The 18,122-nt window shown below is 36.7% G+C and overlaps 1 protein-coding gene across 1 annotated transcript; it reads left to right on the forward strand.

Annotated features, from left to right (window-relative positions):
* The first annotated feature begins 6,121 nt into the window (after positions 1–6,121).
* On the forward strand, positions 6,122–13,218 carry LOC144438541 (uncharacterized). Its single transcript, XM_078127615.1, has 2 exons — positions 6,122–7,893; positions 11,895–13,218. Exons 1-2 carry the CDS (start codon positions 6,435–6,437, stop codon positions 12,224–12,226), a joined length of 1,791 nt encoding a protein of 596 aa, XP_077983741.1. The 5' UTR covers positions 6,122–6,434; the 3' UTR covers positions 12,227–13,218.
* The last annotated feature ends 4,904 nt before the right edge of the window (positions 13,219–18,122 follow it).

The following is an 18,122-nucleotide window of genomic DNA, read 5'->3' on the forward strand; positions in this document are numbered from 1 at the left end:
ATGTTTCACCCCAAGAACTATGCTTTTATATATATATATATATATATACATATGTACTTTGTTGTTGAGCTGTATAGTTTGAGTCAGACTATTTTTCCAAGAATGATTATTGTAAGTTTGACAGATTTTTTTTCGATAAATAAAATATGAATACATCTATCAGAATATCATTTCACTTCTTATCATAGTGACATACGTATTCAATTTGATGCATATGTCATTGATTGAGTGTGTCTGTGTATGGAAGTATCACCCAAGGGGATGGGTGGGTGATACTTCCATGGTCTGTGTATGTGTCTCCGTGTGATTCTAGATATAAAACCCACGATTCAAATCGTTAAGAAATAGTAAAATGAGTGAGTTGGTCAAGTTACTTGGGATCAGTCAAGTGGTGTGTTCAAAGATGGTGTGTAGAGCGCCCTCGTTGCCAAAATGTACTTTTTCATTTCTTTTTTCTGCTTTACCGGCGGTCCGTCGTTGAGTTTGTTGTGTTAGTTCTGTTTCAGTAATGTGAAGTCAAGTGGTATAAAATATATTTGTTAGTATGTACATGCCATATTTCACAAAGAAATTTTGTAATTAATATATACATATTATGATCTGATTTACGTGTAACAGTGGAAAGTATGTGTGCTCTGTTTGGCACTATGCCTGGTGATGGTACTATGTTGCCTTCACCATTATTTGTTAATGAAGAAAGGATCGAAACAACAATAAAAACCGTGCGAGTCTTTTGGTACAGCTTGCTGTATGTCATTTATCTTCTGGGCATTGGAAATAAGCTCGAGTAGAGGAGTAGAGTGGATATGTTCACAGCACAGATATTCTTGTTGTCCGGTGTGTACGTGAATCATGGAGACCTTAGATAGATAAGAGAGGAGAGGAGAACTTTGTCACAAAGTTGGCTTCGTGATCTGACAGTATTTGTGTTCTTTTGAACCATTTATTAGATGACTGACAACTCTTTATACACTGAAAATGACCACAACTCTGTCAGACAAAGGACAAAAGATTGTTTATTCGCAGTGTATACGCTAGCTGTGTTATTCTTCTTAGGTATACCAGTATTCAACATACTCGCCGTGTAGTGGTAGCTATAGTATGACAAGAGTCTAAGACCCCCTTAGGCTAGCTTTTCTCTACTTTCATGAATGCGATGAGTAATATCGAAGAACACATATATGAATAAATAGTAAATTTATGATAAATTAGCCCTACTTGTATGAGTGTACTTAGATTGACAACCTTCCCTTTGGGAGATTTTGTCTTTTTTACAAGTCTAAAAATCTTCAAATATTTTGAGTTGTTATTCAGTTTTACTATTAATCACATGTTCATGACTGTTTCGCAATCACTCAAAAGAACACAGTTATGTTGGGTTTTTTTTTAAATGATAAAGAAATTGTATGGTGACTTGAGCAAGTCTCGGCTTTACTGTACATGATTCTATATTGACGGCTATCACTCTCATACAGGGGGTTGAGTGACAACAGTCAGAATCGAACACCGACCCATTGCAAGGCACATAAGCAGAGTAAATAAGTACAAATTCTAGTCCAGTACGAGGATTGTATTTTAAAGTTTCTGGTTTTACTAGAGGGCGAGGCATTCGACATCGCAATATAGAAGCCCAGTAGCTGTCGAAATTATTTGTTTAGTTCAACATCAAACTGTTATAGTCCTCTACAAGTGTTGATATCGCATGCTAACAAAAGCATCTCGAGAGAGATATCTGGTCTGATATGACCGATAGCTGGATCTTTCTCGACATACTCCAACTGTACAGAGTGACTGAGTGGTACAATCGACAGGAATACATCGTTTGATTTGAGAGAGATTTCATATCATACATCCGATTAAAATTGGGGAGGGGATCTCTAAATTTAATAGTAAAATTCTACAGAGTTGTTTTTATCAGTTTTATGCCACTTTGTACATTTCGCAAAAAGTTAATAAATCAATCTTCGAATTGTTGATAACATTTTCTGAAAGCAAAGTAAAGCAGACCAGTCAGGTTGGGTCATATTTTAAGATAACAGTGGGAGGGGACAATACGAGGTAATGAGTCTGAAATCCGGTTTTACATGACAGTCTTGAAAGAGACGAAAACTTTTCTTGATTAGGCAACTTCAACTGAGATACTAATGAATGTGTTCACTTGATGTGCCGTTTGTTCTGCCTTACAATAACACCGCAAATCTGCATTTTGTTAACTTTTTGTAAGAAAATAATATATACTACTAAAACCGTGAAGAAAACTAAGTGGAAACGAAAATCAGAAAGTACAATGTCAAGTCATTAAATGTAGTTAAAAAATTCGCATTGATATGGACTGTGACGAAAACTGCGCTTTATCGCGGTATTTGTTGTTGAAAGTAAGATAAAATAATGACAAAAGACCTAAACTAGATGTGACTCAATAAAACCAGGTATAGGAGAAAGCTACGACTACTATACACAATCCGTGTCAAGGCGTTGACGAATTGTAAAGTTGCTATATAATCTTTGCATTGACAAGACAAGGGTGTTGACTCGTGTATAGTTCAATGGTAGGCAACTTTGACCTAGCAGTATAAAGTGTATGTCGTGTGATAAATTCGTGTTTGCTGAATTCATTCCACTGATACAGTGATAGCTGGCAATGACGTCCATTGATAGCTGGCAATGGGTCTCTGCGATATTATTTCATTAGATGCTTGCGATTGACGATTTAATTCGTGCACAATGTCAAACTACGCCAAAATAGTTGTGTTTCTAGGTGATGACAGGTGTTCATGAATACTGAAGTGTCGCCATAGAAACTACCAACAAGGTTATTAGTGGGGATTATAGTGTGGTCAACGTGATAGGATTTAAGGTCTACTGATAATGTGATTAAAATAAACATATCAAAATATACATTGAATAGAAAAACAAATTTAAGTTTAAAAAGTAAAAAATATATACATAAACAGACGAGAGTAGTTCCCTGTTATTATGTCTTAGTGGTTATACCGCTGACTCCGAGTCGGGTGCCAACACTGGTATGCAAGTTGAATGTACTGGAAATATATAAGCATTATAACAGTAACAAAGCTTGCATTCTTACGTTCAAACTCGTAGGTTCAGAATATGAAATCTGGAACGTTAACGGGTGAATAATAAACAATAATGTATACTATAATACAATGTACCAGTGTGTAACTACTAGGCGTGTTGTCCATCCGTTCTTTACAAAGGTGGCATTCCCCAGACAGGCAACTCAAATCTAATGTTGTACGTGTGTGTATACTCTGATTTGTATATTTCACCCCTTTTTTTTTGCAATCGACACGTAGTTCTGTGAGCCTACTGATACCAGTACAATACTTGTATCTCATATATCGTATGTTTAAATCTCACCTTATCACGTGCGTCACTAAGGTTGGGGAGGTCAAGTGACGCACGTTTGTGACGTTTTGTAAAATTGTGAATTGAGTTGACTTCAGTGTCAAAGTAATTAGATTGATTGCATTGGTATTCAACTTCTCGCGTCTGACGTGTGTGTGTGTGTGTGTGTGTGTGTGTGTGTGTGTGTGTGTGTGTGTATGTATGTATGTATGTATGTATGTATGTATGTATGTGTGTATTTATTTATTTATGTATGTATGTATGTATGTATGTATGTATGTATGTATGTATGTATGTATGTATGTATGTATGTATGTATGTATGTATGCACGTACCTACAACTTCACAGGTGTATGTTTACGTACTAACAAAAGGTAACTGTTCAATTTTTTATTGATTGATTGATTGATTGATTGATTGATTGATTGATTGGTTGATTGATTGATTATTTGTTTGTTTGTTTATCTGTCTGCCTTGTTATTTGTCCGCCCGCCCGTCTGTCTGTCTGTTTGTTTGTCTGTTGATAGGTCCTCGAACTCTAACTTGCATTAATTTGTTTTCGTATTTGGCTAGCAAATGACATGCAGTATATTGTATTTTATGGATGAATAACTTTAGTGGAACATAAGTCTGTCTATCATAGGTATTAGTTAATTTTATTTTAATAATGAGAGACACTTTAATACAGTAAGTCTTGTGAATAACAATTATTTCTAGTTTCTCGGTATATCATGATTTGTTTCTCCAAAGCATACATTATAGATGGACGATTGGCGACTGTGTTTGTCATGGTAAACGGCATATCAAAGATTATTTGAAAACTAAGCCTTGAACCCATCACTAGTACATTAAAAGTGGTTGAAATTGTTAATGTAGATTATAGAAATATATTGTAATTGCGGATATATTCACCGCTATTCAACGCATAATCTTCTCTCAAATTTCTATGGGTACTAAGTAGTCTAGAGACTATTAGTAACATCAAATCTCTCTGGTGAAGAGCGACCTTCAAAGCCACTAGACCATAAGATATACTACTAGTACATCGTGGGGATTTCAGATTCGTTGAAAATTTGGAGGGTACCGTATTTGATACAGGCAATACCACATGGTACCTATGCGCGTTTCCATGGATACACCACTTACATTTGAACAACCTACGTGCTTAATGAAAAACCCCGCTACTGAATGAACTTATTTGTCGGAATAAGTTTTACCCCGCCATGCTTGAATAGTATGTTCACTCAGTCGATAACATCGTACATACTTCTGGACCCGCTGGCGGGTTGCTAGGCTTCCTCTGCCGAGTGACTGTCCACTAAACACATCGCTAGGTTTTATGTCATTTACGAATAACTTTACTGAGTATCTTTATTACCAAAGTCGGTGAGTAATGTAAAGGAATTTAATTTGTTCAGGCAACGATTCTAGTTTTCAGTCATTTTAACGTCTGTAATTGCAATTGACAATTAATCACTTGACATTCTTAAGTCACCTGGGTTAATTTGAAAATCTCATTTTAATGTTGTTTACGTGTTTGATAACAAAAAGTAAAGTGTGAGTGTGTATTTTTTTTTAAAATTGCAACAGTGGTTTTAGGTCGTAAATCAAAGTTTAAAAGTCTACCTGGTCAAGAAACGACTTTGTTGTGTGAGTGATGTTCTCAGCCCGGGGTTCTCAGTGAACGTTAACGTAGATTTTAGATTTTGAAGTTTGGAGAGAACTATTCTTTGATTCAACACCTTGTGATTTGAAACACAGCAAATTAAACCAAATCATTGCGATGGTGAAAACACGTTGTACTTTGTACACGTGAATCTATGCAGCTGGGATACTGGTATTAGAAATGTCATGCACAGTTGAAACAATGTTGATTTTCATATAAGAATTTAAAACAACCATGCAGGTGACTCGAGATTTATATTTTTAATTTTAGAAGTGTTTTCAATCACCGAGTGGACGTGTGTTAAACCAGGAACACATTGGGGGCTCATAAATCAAGTCTAGTACCGTCACAATCAACAGGTGTTTTTAATCGACCGACGGCTATTATTTAATGAAATTGAGACTTTATCCCAAAGTGCGAGGGCTGTAGTGTTTAACAAACGTGGGGGGGGGGGGGGGTAGGGGGGGGGGGTAAAAACTATTCTTCAATATATAGCAAATATGTGGTGACTTGAAGCATACACCTTTTGTCTTGTCATACCCTACCGTGACTCTGGAAAGTTACTTCACACGTAGAGGGATGTACTTCACCCTCCTCAAAATACTATGTCAAGAGGGTACGTCGGGCTGTTACCGGGTTTCATTCGCGACGACCTAGGCCACGATGAATATTCTCAAGGCCGTGTATTGACGTGTTAATGTAAACTTTACGGCACTAAAACAGACAGCTATCAGATAAGTCTGAACGACGGCCGTAGTACCTTCAGTGTGACACCGGGAATATGTACGTTGCTATCGTCGAATTCTTACATCGGTATCTGTGTACTGTAGTATTTATAACAGGGATGTGACACTTTTCTCTGATTTCTCAATTCGGTCGTTTACTTTATTTTCCAGGATAGAAAACATAGAAAAATTACGCTTTTACTATTATTCAACATATCAAACTGCTTTAGAGACGCGGCAATGTACTATATTTAAAAAAATGACAATTAATGTACACTTCCCCTCCGGCACATAGTACATATGTTAACCAATTCCTCCAGGTGAAATGGTTTGGTCCACCTGCCTGCTTCGGTGCTGAGTAATGAGGAGTGTCTAAGGTTTACTGTAAGACTTTAGTTGAGAGTGTACACAGCGTGTTGAAGTGCTGTCTTGTTTTGAACTCGGCTACTACTGTTCCTGAAGACGACAAGTCGAATGGGACTAAGTATGAAGAGCCAAAAATGTGTTTATGGAATCGGATGGCTGAATAACCACTTTACGTTTTGAACTTATTAGTTGCATGAGCTAGGAGTAGCTAGACTGGAACGAATTGACCTAAAACAAACAGGTGGTCGTATATCATCGTGCGTAGTCTTAAAGTCCAAGGGGACGAATCTGACTCTGAGGTCGGCACAATGTTACGTATCAAGGTAGGAAGCAAAATGGTGGGTCTGAAGCAGCTCTCTCCTGACGATATTGCTGCAATGAGGCGAATGAAAAGCTCGGAGATGAGTACGTGGGTTCAGTGTAACAATCACGCTCATGCCATTCACACCAAGAAGAAAGTAGATCTTTGGTACAAGGAACAGAATATTAACGTTGGAAAGTTAGGCCGAAGACAACAGGGCATGTACCAGGCATTACTGAAGGTACATTTAGAGAAAAGACGGATACGAAAAAAGAAATACATCCATCAACAGGAACTTGTACAGCAAGAACTCCGAGAGAAAGCTGCCAAGGAGAAACACGAAACGACTTTGAAAATGAAGGGACTGAAAAAGAGTAAGGCTACTAAGAAAGATCTACCCGAGGTTCTGTCTGATATTGGGGAGGAGGAGGAAGAGGAAGGAAAGGGGGGTGATCCTGAGAGCAAGAAAATAGACGCTAAAGGAAATAATTCTATGGCTGAAAATACAGTCGGTTCTTCGGTAAAACAAGATAGCACCAAACAAGCTCAGAACGACGGAAAAGAACCGGTTTTCCTGGAAGTTTCACAAGAAAAACAAAGTTCTAAGAAACCTCTAAGGAAATTAGGCATCGCTGGACAACGTGATAATGAAACAAAGCCACTAACCGGGGTGAGTAAGGTGGAAAGTACGCCTTCGGACATTGATATATCGGAAAGCATAGACACTACTATCAGCACGTCTGAGAGCTCGAGGCAGAACGGCGAGGATAGCAAACCTGAAAGTAACGAAATACACGACAACATAATTGACGTAGTGTCAGAAGCGAACAAAGACCCAATAAGTCCCGACACAAAAGACACTGACAACAGACGACGAGAAAAGAAGGTGAAAGAACCTGTTGGCATGCTACCAAGAGTTTCTCTTACAACATCGTATCTGACACACGGTGCACCAAGAGAATCCGAAGTTCAGGTTGAAGATGAACCCGACCGTTCCCTAGATTCCCAAGACAAAGGCAGTGGGAAGACAAGGAAGAAATCTAGGAAGACGCTAGATAGTGACAATAAAAGTACTTCAAATACCCCAGACAAGTTACCAGAAATCACATCCAGACGTAGTTCTGAAGTTTCTAAAGGAAAACAATCCAGTATTGATGGCCCAATAACAAGAAAGTTGAAACCTGATACAATGATAGATATTACACGATTTACAAGATTCACACAGACTGTACGCATTCCGTCCAATGTTCACATCCCTCGCATTTCAAATGTGATCCGTTACCATAGAAACAGTCGTGGTAGTCTGGTACCGAGTGAAGTGAGTTTAAGACCAGTGGAAGAGGATTACAAACTCCCCTCGACGAGGCAGTCATACTTGATCAAGAAAGCATTGAAAGAGGAAAAGGAAAAAACTAAGGCAAGCGAAAAGAAATTACAAGACTTCTACACTAAGATGGAGACGGAAGGTGAGTAATGAGTCGCCTGCAAGTCATGGAGGTCGAGTTATGGGAGCCCTTTGGGGACAATTTAAAAATAGAGTATTATTCTTAGTTCAGTGTTTAATACTTTGTCATCCAGCCAACTGTAGCCGCTGAATAGAAAATAATTACATAAGGCTCCATGAGTATTTGTCTTTTTGCTCTACCTCTTTGCAACCTTTCATTTGAAAGGCGCCCACGTTATTTCGACAGTCAAGGAGGTGTCCAGTTTGCTTGCACGATCCACCAACTTACAACCCTGTAATCAATTCCTTACACACTCACAGAATGTTCAGCTGATACGAAAACAAAGTCGGAGCTGAACGCTGATGTACGAACTATATCCATCCACCTAAAAACACACAAAAAGTACCTTTAATATTTGAAGGCCACGTTTGTTTAGTGTCATTCTCAAACAGTTCCCAATTAAGACTTCTTTAAGTGTGTAAATAGTCTGGTGGAAAAACGTAAACGCCAAATGCAAAGACCACAAACAAGAAAGCCGTTGTCAGCTATCTCAAAAGTCAATAAATAACATATAGCAATGGCGGGGTCGGTAGGATATAACGGTACACCGTTAGCAAAGCACTCAACACTGTTATGTTGGTCCAATTTAACTTCAACAAAGACGCATATAGCCTACATGTTCGAGCATAATCAATTTGAACATATATTCATATAATATATATATATAATATGTATCATTGATTTTTTTGCACAGTAAAAACACATAATTATTGTAATTACCCGAACCCAAATTAGTCCAAAGATACATCGTACATACACTAAATTTATGTGTAACGCTGAATACATTGATATGTGAGTAGCAACAGTATAATTGAGTACTCCGTCTACAAGTAACCTAGGACTATACGTTAACGTAACATCTCACCAATGTGGTTTTTAAACTTGAAATAAAAGACAGAAATGTTAGAGTTAACCGTTGATAAGGCAGCATTAACTTCACATTGATGTATCTTTCTATATCATTATAAATGACGATAAAGGTCATTTCTAACTGATTACAACATATTGTATGGGCTAGATTGATTGCAGTCACTCTATCGCCACCGTGACAACCAGACATTTACAGTAGAACCAGTTCATTCAGTACCAGCACCATACCAGTACAACAACAACAACAACAACAACAACAACGACGACAACAACAACAACAACAACAACAACAACAACATACAAATATGTCTGACAAAAACAACGATGATATCAGCGAGATCAAGAACAAATAACAAATTGGCGACATATCACTTGACAATCGCATAGGTCCGATATAAGAGCGTCGACACCTTGGGATCACTGGCTGAATAAAGTGACTCTGACAGCTGCTATTATCGTGGTCCATTTGTTTCCATGGCAATTCCCTTTTTTTCAGGTTTTGTGAAATGTCATGTTGTAGAAACATTTCCATACAAAAAAGCCGATCAATTAGTATGTGTATGTGAAAAAAAGACTAGTGTATGTTACAATCAACATGATTCATTCCAACAACACGACGTAACTGTACACTAGTGAAGATTGACAGCATTGACTGCAGGGCGTCCTGGCCCTAGCAACCGCTTACGTTTACGTATGAGAGTGCGGGGTGACGGTACGAAATGTAGGGAATAGTTGGGTTTGTATCGTTCGAGTGGACGCTATATTATATTATACATGACAAGTATCGGTTTCAAGACAAATTCAAAATACCCAAGTTTACGTTTAGTACGTGTTACCCGACTTACATGTAACACTGTGATAAATACCGACAATTTTGATATCAACATGTGGAAGATATAAAGACATGGAAAATCACGTCGTGGGCTCTATATGTTTGGATATCGTCCGAGCATAAACTTCTTCCATCGTTTTAATTCCTCGAAACATGAAACGATGACATCACGTTTGAATGAGATTAAGATTTGATCTACTAAGCTGGTGGATATCTCTGGTCATTTAGTCTCGCACGTTTACGTTTGAGATATCTTTTCATTACATCACCAGCACAAACTAAATAAATTCCCCCGTCTACAGCTGTATGTACATTCAATAGTCTAGTACATATACAGTATCGTTACCATGTAAACCTTAGTTGGAAACCACGCTGGCATCCAGACTATAAATTGGACTCAATAACGCACCCCATTTATGCTAGCACTTGCAAAACACGTACGAGCTAGAATTGAACAACGACGACTTTTGATGTTATGTTATTTTTTACATCACCCTAATTGCAGTATCGATTTAAAAAACCGCACAATACGAGTTCTACACAAACAAGTCGAGGCTGTTAACGTGTTCTATTTATTGGTGGGAACACAATCGAATGTATTTGTACAAAGAGAAAACGTGTCTATGAGTACGAATATTTGTTATATTTTTTCATGGTCGATTTACCTGTCTAAATACCGCGCTGTATGTACTCACATCGGTCATGCATGTCCAATAGGCAATGTGATCAATGGATATCTCACCAATTAAGAGAAAAGCAAACATTTTATTTTCGATCAATTAAAAAGCTTCGATTTGTATTTCCTTACACATGGTACAATATCATAGAGAGGCTAACGCACGTGAGTGTTTAAACTTACGACATGCGACGCCTTACGAATATTTACCCCCTAGAACGAGGAATGCAATTGCCCGAAAGCATTCACTTTGCTTGCACGTTGAAGTGCGTCATCGAGGGGAGAAGTCATGGAACATGTGTGATCTACCCACAGCTACCTTCGTTATGTAGAAGGTTCTGTATACTGTTGCACACAATAACATATTAAACCTACAACTAAATAATCTTCGTCCCAAACTCGCGATTAATTGAAAAATCCAGACTTACGTCATATCGTCACTATGAACCTTTGTGATAGCAAATATCTACATACAACATGTATGTTATGTAGAGAATGAAGTGTTTACTATGTTTAGACGTACTACTAACTCTCTGTTGATTAAACTAAGTGAGGAATATCGTCACGTACATAACAAGAGACAGACGTTTCCAGTATGAAATGTCGTAGACAGTATTACGTTCTCACTAAGTCACTTCCACAAATGAATCAACAGGTGGTTTTGGTGTTGGCATGGAGATGATGGATTGGGTATTGTCATTTAACCTGAGATTTAAACATATCCCTTTCCGCTTCAACAAGAAAGGATACAGGCGTTAAAACGAACATAAACGTATAACTGAATAACTGCTTCTTCATACTTAGTACCACTAGACAAACTCAGTACCGAGGGCAGGGAGCCCATTACTTATCTAACAAACTCGGTACCAAGTACAGGGAGCCCATTTCTTGAACGTATGTTTTAGTACTGGTCGGTCTATTGGTTGGATCTCTGAATGTGTTACACTTGTCACAATGTTCAACAATTTATAAGACGTGTGTGACCACAGTCTTTCACTTGTCTATGTCGTATTTGAGTCAGTAGGCAGGTTAACTTGACGCACGCCTACGAGTGCACTTTCTCAGTTTGTACACGTTTCACTCGTAACCACAGTAGGGGCCTAATCAAGTCGCGTGTTCAGTGATCTCAGGGATATGTAGGGGTCTGAAGTGAAATATACTCGCCTATATCATAGAAACATATAGTATTTCTTAGATTGTTGTTTTCCTTGTCGACATGTTCAAAATATACTAATTTTGTAACTTGAATATATTTTTCCTACCTGTATCTGAAAAATGCATCTGAAAAAAGGCTCATAGAATAGTGTATTGATACATTTGTAGTGGCAGGATTCGTGTGATATTTTCTATAGGAAAATAACAATCTAAGCAATAATTCGTGTCCCTGTGGTCTATATTACAACTAGTCCTGTTTGCATACGGAGTTAGTCGGGAGTTTATTCTGACAACGTCCATTCCCCTTTCCTTTAGGGACAATGTCAGAATCGAGTCCCGTGAAGCGTTTGTAAGCAGGACTATATTACAACCCGGAATCCCGACTGTTCTGTACAGTTATATTTATTTGTCTTCTTTTCTTCTTTTCAGTACCCAACCGTCTTCCTGTAATGGATCATCCAATCCATTCACCTTCTAAGGAGATGTTCAGTGATGGACATGATGGACAACAGAAAGTGGCATTCTCTGCAAGTCTTCTAGCACAGTTGCGTCATAATACCGTAGAGGGCGATGTTAATGACATGAAAAACTGCAAATATATTCGTTTCTATGATATGATGACACCCGAACAACGTGAAGTCTTTCGTCGTAGGCGGGAGTCAAGTTGGGGTAAACATGGTCTTCCAGATCCTAACAGTTGGAAAGCGCGTACACCTGGTACGACAGGGAACCCCAAACTGCCCCCCGTTGATCTGAAATAGTAAATACATGTAGTTTACATATTCGTAACCATGACAGCATTTACTAGACAATGAAGTACACGTGATGTCAGACTAGTAATCTTTGTAAGACAGCATGTCATTACTGCTAATAATGTAAGGAATCGAAACGAGGCAACAACACACACCTTTTTTCAGTTACATGTATGTTTTTAATGTTATACATCTTAGAATATCAGTGTATTGCCAGGTCTACGATGACCCTTATAGCGAACAATACAAGTATGAACTCTCCGAATTTTCAAATTATAAAGACGTCAAAAAAGTGATTAAACTTACTTTAGAATACCCAGGTATTTCGGGCTTCTGTCAATTTAGAAATCACGCCTACGACGAAAATAAACACGAGTAACTGGTTGTCGACAGTCATGTCAGGAAACAAAGTACCACTATACAGATGGAGTGGTTTGTTCGAAAAAGAAAAACTATGTCACTACACGAGATTGCACGGCTCGTGATCGTAGCTTCAATTTTCTCTATATACAATATTTACACTGTACAGTATTCGAGACTTTTAAAACAGAAAGGACAGTCGAGTATAAGACAATCAATAGCAATTTATGTAAAGGTCATTTTGACTATATAATGGTAGGTCTAAATGTATTTCCATATTCTACAGTGAAATAGTCAATTTGGTTCGCACCAGATAATTTTGCAAAAAACGAAATATACCATAAGTATTGCCTTACTATATCTTGACTTTATTATAACTTTGTCCGTCCATATTTTATTTCCCGGATTTTCCGTCCAAGGTTTTTAACTATAGCAACAGCATCAATACAGGAATGTTATATTTGTGTATGAAATATACATAATTTTTAATACATGTCAATTCAAGGACCCCATGCAAATATCTCCGTGATACTTGATCAGAATGTAACGGGAAGACATGTCATAGTTGTATTGAATACAACTACTGGGTGTTAACTTGTTCTATATGTCACACGAGTTGTATTGCTCTGACTTAATCTGTGAGACGATATAATTTTATTCAATAAAATAAATTTACAAGTTTTCAAATGTCTACCTTTTGTCTTTTCATCATGCTTTCTATTGCAAAGTAACGAGGATTAATTATATGTTACAAAAACATACCATTTAACTAATTAAGAGTCTAATTGCATACCGCAATCGTAATGTTAGACTATTTAAATAATACTAGTAGTCATTAGAGGCGCTTTAATAATTAACTGTCATTACAGAAGAGAAACCAACAATTGCCGTGACACCTTTTTTATGTGTACGGCATCACGTAACTTCTCCTTACCATAAGGGAGCAATCAGAATCTTCTGGGAAGGGGGGGGGGCTAAGAAAATATTCTAGTCAAATTTTTTTCACAGCCCACCCTCTTAAAAAATTATGCCCCCCCCCCGAAATGAAACCAAGAATTTTCGTAGCCCCTCAAACGCTACATATATTTATATGCAAGTATACGGTACCCCTCCACATACCCAACTTACATGTGCTACTGTATGGTAGAGTACCTTAAAATGACACTTTCAATCGACTTCATTGTCCATACATAAGTTATTTCTTTATATATATGTATATTATATTATATTATATTGATGTGGATTCTGCTATACTTGGAGATACTTAGCCAGCACAATTTCATCTTCAATGTTTATTTCGGGCAGAAATAGCATGGCCATGATCGCCAGTGGGAAGAGGTGCGAGGGGTGTCTTTTTTTGAAAATATGGATATCAGAGAGAGGAAGAGAGAGAGAGAGAGAGAGAGAGAGAGAGAGAGAGAGAGAGAGAGAGAGAGAGAGAGAGAGAGAGAGAGAGAGAGAGAGAGAGAGAGAGAGAGAGAGAGAGAGAGAGAGAGAGAGAGAGAGAGAGAGAGAGAGAGAGAGAGAGAGAGAGAGAGAGAGAGAGAGAGAGAGGCTACACATTTTTTGCATGTGTTGCTGATTGCATTGTAGGCATCGTCGAGATTTGATCGTGCAAAAAATACAAAACGATCGATATGATTGATGCTGAAAACAATCAATATGGAAGTCTCACTGAATTCTGCATGCTCTGTAGGATTACAAGACGTTTTCATAGCAGGTCTACACATATTGGGCACATAACTTCTTTGACACTAGAGGGCGCGATTCCTGAGTGATTTTCCACGAGTTAATAAAGCTACGACTTCACTACTGAGCGATTTTCCACCCATTCCCTTCACGGGATGGAATGTCTATTTATCTTAAATATTTAAATCTTGATACTTGTGTTCTCCAATATTAGCTGGTTGGCCATGAAACCAGATCTTTGTAATACTATTTTCATCGTAAATTTGTATGGTTGTTTGTTTCTATGGTTTGATTTTCATAACCAGTAAGATATGTCGTGTTGTTCCGTTCTCACCGTTCTCCTCTCTTCCGACTGTATCAATTTGAACCAGATTTAAACTGAATGCCTTCCATAAGGGTATAGTCTTGCATGGTTTCTCCACGTCAGAGATATACGGGTACATAAAGTGGATGTGCAGTCTTGAAAAGACTTGAAAGTCGTGAAAGCGTAGAAACTCATGTTCGCAAAGTTCTTCCATTGTTAGATTGACAAGATTCGTGAGAAATTGTTATCTGTGCTACCATCTGATCCATTTGTAAACTCGGGTTTTCGTCTGGGCTCTTTTGAACCAGTTTCTATCGAGTTTGTTGAGAAACTTATTAGTTTGTTACCCGCTAAATCTTCGAATCAGGACCCCATACCAACAGTATTGATAAACAGTGTTTACAACAAGTGTCCCCAGCAATTACACATATCATTCTGGTCTTGACAAAAATACTTTGGGAAATTATATAGACCTGTTTCGAATATACCTTTCATCTCTAAGTTGATCGAAAAATCTGCTTTAATTCAAATTAATTTTTACCTCCCGTAAGGGTACGGAAGGTATTAAAAGGGGAAGGTGTGTCTGTGTGTGCGTATGTCTGTGTGTCTGTGTGTGTGTGTGTGTGTGTGTGTGTGTGTGTGTCTGTCTGTCTGTCTGTCTGTCTGTCTGTCTGTCTGTGTCATCATTTTCTAAAAATCGGCTGACTCAATTGTAATGAAATTTGGGATATATAATCTTTAGGGTAATAGCTAGACCTGATTAGGTTTTGAGCCAGATCTGTTAATGTTTAATTAGAGAAATTTGCATATTAATGAAATCAACTAATTACGCAATATCTTAAGACTGCAATTTCAATATAATTTAGTATATTCGTTCAACATAACAACATATATTTGTCCTATAAAATTCGTTGATGTTTCTTACGGCGTTAATGAATAATTTGCATAATTAATTATTTTTGGTAATTAGGATATATCTTAAGAATACATACTTCAAATTCAACATAATTTAGTACATACGTTAACCATAAGAAAACACATATGTCCTATCAAGTTTGTTGATGCACCGTACAGTGTTAATGAATAATTTGCATAATTAATGATTTCGGTAGGCTATATCTTAAGAATACATACTTCAATTCCAATATAATTCAGTACACACGTTAACCATAACAACCACATATGTCCTGTAAAGCTTGTTGGTGTACCTTTCAGTCTTAATGAATAATTTGCATAATTAATGATTCTTGGTAATTAGGCTATATCTTACGACTGCATACTTCAATGTCAATACAATTCAATACATACATTAACCATAACAAATTGTGTATATCCTATAAAGTTAGTTGATGTACCTTACATTGTTAATGAATAATTTTTCTTTTATATAGCTTAGTTTCAATGAAAATTTTGCATAACTAATGATTTTAGGTAACTAGGTTGTATCTTAAAAATGCAAGCTTCAAATTTCGTATAATATGATACGTACATCATAATAATACGCACCTGTCCTATGAAGTTTGTTGCTACAACTTTTTCCTTTAATGAGTATTTTGAATAATGAATGATATTTAGTAATTAAGCAGTATCATAGACTCTTACATACATTAACCTAAGAAAGCACGCTTGTCCAAAAAACAAAGCCTGTTACCACAGTGTTTTAGTTTAATGAGTTATTTACATAATTAGTGATTCCCTTACGGGAGGCATTCAGTTTAAATCTGGTTATATATGTTGTAATGATCTGTACGCTAAATGTCAGTCGGCCTACCGAGAAGACCACAGTACTGAAACTGCGCTCATTCTGAAAGACGCTAGTTAATTTTGAAATCTGTGTGACTGGGGACTGGCAAATAGCAATAACAGAGCCAATCAGTGGCCAGTGGCCAGTCCCCATTCAATGAGGTTACATGTTAAATAGTCAAATGAAAATCATACCTACTTGTAGTGATGATGTTGAATGGGATGAATCACCGACTTTCTATGGTGAGTTAACAACATTCCTTCTAAGAGCATTCTTAAAGGAAAAATAATCTGTGAAACTATGTGCTAAATTTCCTAAAAATAAAATCATGTATAAATAACCCAACTTGGTTGTCACATTGTTCATATATGTTCAAAATATTTAGAAGTTTAAACAGAGGTTCACTTGGTGTCTGAAACAGACTAAAAGTTACAACTCTAACCATTTTTTTCAAAAGCTTGTGAACAGGTAGTAAAGCCGTGGGGTAGGTGCTGCCCCATACTTCTAGACAGTATGAGATTTGGGGAAGAATAAGTGATTTGTACAGTAAAACCAAGATGTGTTTTGGAACAAAGTGGCGAAGTTTAGCAATAAGACCAATTTTTTGGATTATCTAGCACACACGTTTGTTCCATGTTAAGTGACTGTCAATCTTAATTCCTAAATGTGTAACATGATCTACCTCATTTATATTTTTAGTGTTGATTTGAATTGTCCAACACCTCTTGAAAGACTTTTGATGGTTTTAGCTTGACTAATATACTAAACTTATTAGCAGAACATTAGAATTTCCTTCTTCAATGTTCATATTATCTGCACTTGAAAACTGTGGAAAAAGTTAGAAACAGTCAAATTTTCAACATAAACTTTTAATAACACATTCTAAATCTTTCCTAAAATTAGCATATTGGCAATGTCTGCTACATGTGAAACAGAAGACAATATTAACAGTTAACAGAGAAAAATTAAATAAGTTTTTTGCACATACTTTTCAACTTTGCATGAATATACTATTACTTGTAAATATAAAGATAAATAAATAAACTTTGACATAACTCTCAATATAAAGTTACCCGAAAGATATATGGCAGGAATGAGGTAGTGAACTGAAAGAATATAGTCTTAATAAACATTTTCATAAAGTAGTGTTTGCACAAACTGTGGAATTTTTTCGGAATGCTTAAAACATATTTCTGTAAAACATATCTGAATATATAAATATTTGAAGCAGCACATAATAATAATAATAATAATAATAATAATAATAATAATAATAATAATAATAATAATAATAATAATAATAATAATAATAATAATAATAATAATACACAAACATACTCATTAAAAAAATTAACAAATAAATTATTAATTAATAGACAAAGTTGAGACTGTAAGATGCCACTATTATCAATCTAAAGAAAGTGAGAGTGATTTGTCATCTTATGACAGTGACAGTGAGAATGATGATACAGCTAGTTCCAACTCTGATGAAGTTGAAGGAGAAATTGGGTCTGATGATGATGATGATGATGACAATGCCATGTTTATATACACAAGATCTGGAAGGAGAGCTACCACTTGGAACTCAAAAATTTAAATAAACACATTCTGAGACTTTGTTTAAAATCCTGCATTCACCTTTGTAATCTAACATCAAAACCAGTCCAATAATCAGGCTCTTACAAGGTAAATGTATTAACGGGTTCATTAAGATATACAATTACTATGATAATAGGGCCATCTTAATTATCATTACCACTAATATATATCACTTGATTCCTATTCTGTTAGATGAAATGTGGCTGGCA

The sequence above is a fragment of the Glandiceps talaboti genome, chromosome 8, assembly GCF_964340395.1.
Source record: "Glandiceps talaboti chromosome 8, keGlaTala1.1, whole genome shotgun sequence".
Taxonomy (NCBI): domain Eukaryota; kingdom Metazoa; phylum Hemichordata; class Enteropneusta; family Spengelidae; genus Glandiceps; species Glandiceps talaboti.

What these genes read in the sequence shown, in the direction of transcription:
- LOC144438541 (XM_078127615.1), top strand. Translation starts at nt 6,435, where the DNA reads ATGTTACGTATCAAGGTAGGAAGCAAAATGGTGGGTCTGAAGCAGCTC. An exon ending in CACTAAGATGGAGACGGAAG is followed by an intron (nt 7,894 to 11,894) that starts GTGAGTAATGAG and finishes TCTTCTTTTCAG; the next exon opens with TACCCAACCGTCTTCCTGTA.